The 8,699-nt window shown below is 43.3% G+C and overlaps 1 protein-coding gene across 2 annotated transcripts; it reads right to left on the bottom strand.

Moving 5' to 3' along the window:
- Positions 1-3,908: 3,908 nt before the first annotated feature.
- Positions 3,909-8,268, bottom strand: LOC120812167 (uncharacterized). Of its 2 annotated transcripts, none has more exons than XM_040167961.2 (7): positions 8,133-8,268; positions 7,751-7,981; positions 7,496-7,665; positions 7,298-7,409; positions 7,131-7,230; positions 6,609-7,030; positions 3,909-4,873 (listed from the first exon to the last, which is right to left on the bottom strand). In XM_040167961.2, exons 1-7 carry the CDS (start codon positions 8,251-8,253, stop codon positions 4,467-4,469), a joined length of 1,563 nt encoding a protein of 520 aa, XP_040023895.2. In that variant the 5' UTR covers positions 8,254-8,268; the 3' UTR covers positions 3,909-4,466. The 2 variants fall into 2 exon arrangements, with proteins under 2 accessions (XP_040023895.2, XP_040023894.2); XM_040167960.2 differs by having other exon boundaries at positions 7,496-7,668.
- Positions 8,269-8,699: the final 431 nt, after the last annotated feature.

Raw genomic sequence — 8,699 nt, forward strand, 5'->3', positions numbered from 1 at the left:
AGCACAAGGTTGGAGGTTTGAGTCCTGACTGCCTCATGTTCCTTGTCGAAAGTGTCCCTGAGCAAGAAACCTAACCTCTAATTGCTCCCTGGGCAAAATGTAAAAAGCCATGGGTTAAAAATGTAATGTAAGTCGCTTTGGATAAAAGCGTCAGCTAAATGATCTGTAATGTAATCTGTAATGATCCAGGTCTCGGTGAGAGCGAGGAAGTCAAGCGACTGCTGAATAGCGAAGCCTCGTGTGATGAGGTGCTGGATGTGTGTGCAGCCGGGGGGGATGAGCGAGAGAGGAGAGGTTACGATAGAGAGCAGATCGAGCCTGAGGCCTGTGGTATTTACGGGAAGAGATTTGGACAGGTACGGGTAAAGGGGTCAAACACATTATTAAAAATAGCAGAAGAAGGCGCCGCATTCAGCCTCCCCGAAGACTCCACGACTTTGTCTTTGTTCTGCTCGTCTATGCAAACGCTGAAGCCAACACTTCACTCAACCTCGAGTTAAATACTCCCTCGTTAGTGGAAGTCGGCTACGGCAGCGCTGACCACTCCCCCGTCGATTGGCCTCAGCAGAAACTCGTCAAAATGCAAATAACCAATTGCTTGACATTCTAATCAGTGAACAATCACCATGTGGTGTTTTGACAAAGAGAGTTTAAAGGCTGCATGTTTCTGCGTCTGCGTCGTTGCGCCAACGCACTCGTTTTAATTCATGGTTCAAAAAGGCTTGCGTGTGTTGCAGAGCAGTTCACCGCCAGAACAGCAGGTGGAGTAACGTGTTTCTGTTGAAGACGACCAAGAAAGTCACGTCTTGTGTGGAAGTCGTTGGTTTGTTTTTATATTCATTATAGACTTTATTGCCCCGTGCATCGCCACTGCTGACTTTAATCGTGGTCACATTTGTCCCATATTTTCCTCCACAACTTTGTCGGCAAACCGACGTTTGCGGCAATCTCCCTCCATGAATCCAACCCGCTTATACAACCCGGCAATGACGGCTTGTATAAGCGGTCATATTTACGCATTTCTTCCGACAAAAGTTCTTCAATCTGATCCGTTATCTCATAAACATTCTTCGTTTTAATAATGGCGGTATTGTGCTATGAAAACAGAAATGTGAGACTCCGTAAAGGACGTAGTTAGAAGACCAATCGCAGCCTTGTGCGCTGCGGGTGGCTGCCTAGAAAAATGGGTCGACGCACGCAAGGAGGTGTGAAAAGGCACGCAAGGGACACGCTACAGGATCTTGCGTCTGCGTCGCTCTGAAAACGCAGAAGCATAAACTAGGCTTAAGGATTCAAGTATTTTCTGCTTCAGAAGAGATGGCAAAACAGACTTAGATCAGGTCAAACCTACCAAAGTTAGGAGGGCACGCTAGCAGTTAACTTAATAGTAAGTATAGTAGTTTTTGGCTTGTAGTTAGTGAGGTGTTTGAGGCCTCTCCAGACCGAAGCAGAGTCACTTGCTGAGAACTGTTTCTCAGAGTACAGTCGTTTAGTATCTCTCACCGCCTTGCTAAACTTGTATTTTGACTCTGTGTACAAGTCTTTGTCCCCACTCCTAAATGTCTGGTCCTTCTGCAGGCGTAGTGTTCTGAGTTCCGCTGTGAACCAGGGTTTGTCGTTGTTGTAACTCACCCTGGTGCATGATGGTACACAGCTGTCCTCACAGAAGCCGATGTAGGAAGTTACAGCCTCTGTGAACTCATCCAGACTGTCAGTAGCAGTCCTGAAAACATCCCAGTCTGTGCAGTCAAAGCACGCCCGACTATCCTCGAGCGCCTCACTGGTCCAGTTCTTCAATTCCCTCACCACAGGTTTGCGGAGCTTTAGTTTCTGCCTGTATGCAGGAATTAAGTGGACCATGTGGTCAGAGTGTCCCAGTGCAGCACGAGGGACGGCGTGATAAGCCCTGCTTACTGTGGTGTAACAGTGATCAAGTATGTTCTCCTCTCTGGTGGGGCATTTAATAAACTGTCTGTACTTAGGAAGTTCATGGGTGAGATTACCTTTGTCAAAGTCCCCGAGGACAATGACTAAGGAGTCCGGGTTGGTCCGCTCCACACGCCGTATCTGGTCAAACACCGACCAGGATGAATGAAGCGAACTCACGGGGGGAATAAAATGACGAAAGGTGAGCGCACCTTTGAGAAGAATGTCCAGCAATTCCAGGGTAGCAGGAAAAGTTGGAAGTAACTCCGCTGGAGTTGTTCCTCGGATGTTCAAGAGCTCATCTCTGGTGAAAGAGCTCCGGGAATCGCAACAGGAAACATAATTAACAACAAAAACAACAAAAAACGAAGCGCACCAAAGCACCGTGGCAGCCGTCGTCGGCGCCATCTTGGATTGAACAAGACAGCATGGCGATAATCAGAGAGCCATGACAACGCTAAAACAATAGTGGGACATATGTATCAAAATAATTGAATAAAACGAGAACCCATGTTCCAGTGACGGCTAATGGTCCGGGGAACGGTTTGTCCGGGGGGCGGGGGAGTAGTAGTCAGTCCGCGGGTGCTCTGTATACGCTGGCTTCAGTCGGTTGTCAAAACATTGGCCAAATTACTCGTTTCAGACTTGAGCAAATACAGAATCTCTTTGTGTTTATTTCTAAAGCATTAAGACATACATCACTTTTTTTAAGACGCTGTGCTACTTGCAAGTCGCTGTGATCTGCTAGATTGTCAATAAAGTTAGAATAAACATGTACGGCAAATCCAGGGTCACAAAGATACTCATTTACCTTACATGGAATTTGCTTGTCGCTAAATACCCAACTGAGATCGGCTTATGCCGTTCTGAAAAAGTATCCTACCAGGTTTCGGAGGAACCGACCACGCAACCTGCCGTTATGGCAAAGGAACCTGCCACCAACCATCGGCACTAGTTGTTCTAACAAAGGTACCTTCCACCGACCACTTTTCGCACATGCCCGAATGTCCGCACACGGCGGCCATCTTGCTACAGTGAGCTCGCTCACCCATAACATTGTGTTGGTAGTGGGACATGTACTTGTATATATATAATAATATTAACTTGCTTCATTTTCAACCGATTTTTAAATGGTTTGGTTTGTTAGAAACAGTAGAGATGTTATTGACACAGTGCATACTCCATAAATAATGTCCTGTTTAATATTATTTTTGTATGAAAACCCATAATTATAATTATTCATAAGTATGCAGTGTCATAAATACATCTCTGTACAGGGTGGGGATTTCAACATGCAGCATTTCTTGATGTATATTTGTAAAGGAAAATCTTGTACCTATTTTAGAACATTATTCTATTTTTTTAAAACATATCATAATTATTCATAGTACGTATTGTAGATGTTAGAAATAAACAACCCTGTTCATTAATTAATAAAATGCATTTACTGTACACCAGGGTATAGCCACGATTCCGAAACTGTATAATCAAAAAAGAAATTCTGAATAGTGTAACACTACTCTAATTTTAAAACTTTAAACAATAGAATAATATCAATGCTCAGTTATGATTGTTTATATAATATTATCAACCGAAATGCATGCACGTGACACTTTATAGCACCACAACTGATATTGACTCATAGATTAGGGTTAGCCAATGGGCTGCCTGTTGATTGCTTCTGACTAATAGTCAGAGGTCTCTTTTCTACTGTTGCTACTAGTAGTTCTAAAAATAATACTACTACTAATGGAAGTAGTGACTGCAACTGATATCACTACTACTACCACTTTAACAAAAAGTACTGTTGGTATTCATTTTTCATACATTTTAAAAAATTAATTTCAGCTTTCAGCATTCCAACAGATTTTCTGCGGGGAATGCATTTATAGTTACATATTACACTTTCAAATACACTTGACACCTTCACACACTTGTGTATAGTATATTCTTTTTATCTTTCTTTTTTATTGTATGTTTTTTATATTCTATTGTTAATTTAATTGTAAATGATTGTCTGATAGATTTCGATTCTGATACTAGCCCCCCCTTTCAGGCATGTTGATGATGGACTGTCTATCTGTTAGAAAACTTTTACTCGACACCGGTGTACAATCATTGAACAGGACATTTATAAAAAGCATGGAGCCAAGTTGAAACAGATACAATTCCTCAGTGCGCCTAAGACGCAGACCTCTCTTCTCCTTTTCTCTACTTATCTTAATCTTACTTGTCTTGCCTTCACTCTCATTGCGGCTTGGTTTAGCTCTCTCACTGGAAAATGATTACCTAAATGGATATATCTATAGCTCAATCCGTACTCAAAATATTACATCGAGATGATTATAACATGAATATATGTTGGAATATGGAAACCATTTTTCCTCTACAATAGTTTTAAGTATAAGGCCTGAAGAGACCTCTGAATTAACATACATACATACTACTAGTGAAGTAATACTGTGTGAATATATATATGGCAGTAACAATTACATTGAACTGTCTCAGTGTATAATGTTAAACATCATTTAACTAAATTTTTAGCGGCATCCACACTCCTTGGCCACCATATCTGGTTTAATGGAGATGTAAGTCTCATTCTCGTTCACCCTCACCACCGCCAAGTCTTCATAGGCCACGGGCACACAGCACGGCATCCGATTGTCTCTGTCGCCATTCTCCACATGCAACATGAGCAAGACGGCGTGGTTGGTGCCGTTGGTCAGGGGGAATGCACAAGTGCCGTGACAGTTGTTGATTTTGACAGTGTTTGGAAGGTCGTAACTATTGTCTGGGTTCACGCTGAGGCTCTTGAGTCTGCATTTGGGATCACTCTCTTGGTAGTTAGAGCTGGCTCTGTTGGTACGCAGTCCTCTCTGCATCGCGTAGGCATGGCTCACCATCTGCAGGGCCTTCAGCAGAAGAAAGGCCCGGTACTGGTTCACTCCTGTTAAAGAGGTAACAAAAGCACTGGCTAAAAGGTCTTGATAACAAAGAAAGTAAGTTTATGCCAGATGTGCTTGTTTATAATGCAGATGTGATGATTGTACTATGATTCTCAAGCAGGGGCGTCATCTGCCGAGTGGAGAGACTGATGAAGCTCAATTAACTTGAACTGATATGACTTGATATATATATATATATATATATATATATATATATGTATATATATGTATATATATATATATATATATAAACTTGATTTGAAGACATACGGTATATACCCACATGGAGTCATTCGTTCACTCCCTTTTAGATGTTAGTTTTGTGTGGACTGTCTTTACCGATCTGTAGGCCACTCAGCAGTGGATTACTTGATTTTTGATTGCTGTTTGCCCACACAACAGGGCTATTGCGGCTAATCACTCGCAAGCGCAAATCAGGTTGATGCGCGCGCGTAAATCAAACATCCACGAGCAAATCTCTATCTCAAAAGTATGTCACATTAAGACCAACGCGTCCAGCTCGCAGACCGGTCCGTCAGTCTGAATCTGTGAATATCTAATAACTTTACCGAACGATGGAGGAGCCTGCACATATCTTATCTCATTATTTCGATTTTCCAAAAATCGATTGGTATTGAAAGTTAGCATATTCACAGATTCGAACTTCATTTTACCAATACGGACCGGTCTGCGAGCTGGACGCATTGGTCTTAATGTGCCGGTAATGATGGTAAATGAAGGTAAATGATGGGTGTAGCTGGTTGTTATCTACGGTCCACTACGGTTACAGAGAGGTGTCGTTTGTGTTTTGACAATTTTTTATCTCAGAATTTCGACTTTCTATCCCCTTTCTTCAGTGCGGAAATGGGCTTCTGTAGTTGTGTGAATGCATCACTCCAGCCAATCCAAAGACGGGGTTTGTACCCAATCAGGTGTAGAGACCATGGTGACTGGCTCCGCTCCCTCACTGTCAAAAAGAACAACAGCAAGCGCGTAGAAAACACCTTCGAGCGCGAGCAGAGTTCAACCTTGCGAGCAACGAGGTTCACGTTCCGTTTGCTTGCGGATGTTTGATTTACGCGCTCGCATTATCCTGATTTGCTCTCTCGAATTTTGACAGTGAATTGCCACCATACAACGCTGCATACCGTATAGCGCAAAACAAATCGATATGAAAAAGAATAAAGCTCTCATTTGACAGAGGCAAGAGAATTGTCATTGTTACGTTACCCGAGTCAGTCAGGGTTGCTTTTGAATGAAATTAAATGTCGCTGTTAGTAAGCAGGGATTGCTAATTAGCACTACCAAGTTTTCCGTTAACTCACGCATTCGACCGTGCATGCGTGACGTGTTTTTTCTAATGGCAGAGAATCTACCGCTGCCTTGGCAATCGCGATCAACCTATTGGGCACCCCTGGTCTAACGCATGCGCTCACTCAAGGAGTGAGACCCCAGTGTACTGATTAGGAATAGCAGCTATTTTTATAGAAATGCAATTTATGTCTTTCAGTAATTCTCATAATAGCAAAGTCATCCAGTGGAACAATGACACCCATGCCCTTTTTTATAAATGTTATGTTGTTGACTAAAATCTAATTTAAAATAATTTAAAATCAACATTAGGAACATGGAACATGTGGATTGAATAGTACTGAATTCAATATGACTGGCCTGTGGGTTTGAATGAAGAATGTTGTTAATAACTGCTCTGGGAGCCTATTTTTTCGCCCTCATCACCTGCTGCCGGTTCCTTCACTGGAAATGCACTGAGCTCCCTGAGCCTTCCCAGCCTGTCATTGGCTCTTTGGCCCACTTGCTCCTCCCGCATCACAGTCGTTATCTTCACCACCTCCACCTCCAACCTTTGCCTGAGCTCCTCCAGCAGCTCGGCGGAAAGAGACAATTCCCCACGATGCACTGGAAACATAGAGGCCCAGCTACTGAAGGAGAAGATAGTGATGGAAGAGGAGTTGATCAGTCCAGCCAACATGGTGTCACTGGAGGACAGGCCCAGTGTCAGAGAGGGCAGGGACTGTAAGGAGTCCAGCTTGAGGGGAGTGAACTTATGGTGGTCCTGAGGCAGGATGTCACCCAGGAAGCGCTTCAGCTCACATAGGAAGGAGGTCTGGGAGGAGGCCATGGATGAATTTTGATGATATCTGAGAAAGCGAATTAAAAAAAAGGAAAACAGTTACTGATTGCGACTTTAACAATAATGTAGTAATTTGCCAATCCGGGGACGTGAAAAGCCAGTAGAACCTTGTACTGGTTACTCTTTCCAAAGAGAAAAGGAGAAGCGGAACTACGCTGATGTTAGTTCCTGATCTTCCATCAGTGAGAATCCTTTTTAGCCTTTGGTCTGTAAGGAGAGGAACATTTGAGGAGGGTTCTCATAGAACAGAAGTCATATCATGCTCATACCTTACTCATATCGGGGGATTTTGTCTCAACAGAAATCTTCCATTTCTGGGAAATGTTGCTCTCTGATGTTTTTCCTGTCAGCATTATGTAGCACGTTTCTCCCGAGATGCACGCAGTCTAGAAAAGACAGAAAAACAAGAGTTATGTCTGTGACGAATGCATACACAAACAGGCATTGATACTTTAGGAGACTCCTTCCTTACCTGATCGTGAGGATGCAGTGATTTACTGGTGAAAGTGACGTCCAGGTTTCCCCTGTTGGGGGGGCTTTCAAACGTTAGGAGAAGCACAGGGCTGCGCCTGAGCAAAAGAGACTGCGGGAGGTCAAAGGTCAACATGAGCGGTCCTCTCTCGTCTTCGTTTGGTATGAGCACTGCTGGAGGAAAAGAGACATATGTCAAGATTTAACAAAAAAACATCCAAACAATTCATGTCTTGCAATTAGAGAGCGCATGTACCTGCAATTGGATGCAGCGCCTCCAATATGTGTGTCTGGTACCTGCTTGTTTCCTTTGCCAGCTGTAACAAGACCGAGCCTGATGAGCCATTGGAAACAGTGCAGATTCCAAACTGAGTACGACTGCGCTTAGCAAGTTCACCGTGACTCCCGACAGCTTCACGCAACAGAGCAGAAATTTCATCGGCAAAGCATGGTGCTATGTGAGAGACTGTGGCGGCCGATGAGGTCTCTGTTGATAGGAATGGCTGGTCATGAAATTAAAAAATGCAGTAAACATTGGTGTACAATGAAAAGCAGATTGGAGCTAAAACAGAAAGAACTTCTAAATTCAATCCAAAACATACGAAATTTCCTGAATACATTTTTCCAAGGGGTCTGACCTGTCACTGTGGGGTTGGGGGTCGGGATCAGCTGCTGTCCATGCAAGGTCAATAGGGCCACACAGAGCCCCGTGCTGCAGAGCATCAACCCACCAAAGTGAAAGAAATCCAAACACAACATACTTCACGGTCTTGTGCGAGTGCCTGCGTGGTTAGAACGTACAGAATTATAAAGACAGTGTGGGGGCGGGTTGAGGCCTCTGTACTAAAACATCCTAAGGCTGTTTTGGCCTCTGTCATAATCAGAAGAGAGGTTAAAACAAAACACAACAACACAAGACTACGTCTGTATTGTTTGTACAATAAGTTGTGTGTATGACATGTCAGCTGAGATAAGTTTTCAAATCTGTATGGCGTCTAGAAGGCAACTCGGTATCTCATGATGATCAGATGCATGTCTCAGGATAAAGAACATGATGTCCTTGTACAATGAGATCATTGTGCGTGCGCAAAACCTTCCTGTTAATGATATCTTATCTCAGTATATATCTGAGGGCTGGAAAAGAAAACCTTTGAGTAGCCTTGGCGCATGAGCTGTATGTATGTCAACTCTGTCTCCTGTTTGCA

This window comes from Gasterosteus aculeatus, chromosome Y (genome assembly GCF_964276395.1).
Source record: "Gasterosteus aculeatus chromosome Y, fGasAcu3.hap1.1, whole genome shotgun sequence".
Taxonomy (NCBI): Eukaryota; Metazoa; Chordata; class Actinopteri; order Perciformes; family Gasterosteidae; genus Gasterosteus; species Gasterosteus aculeatus.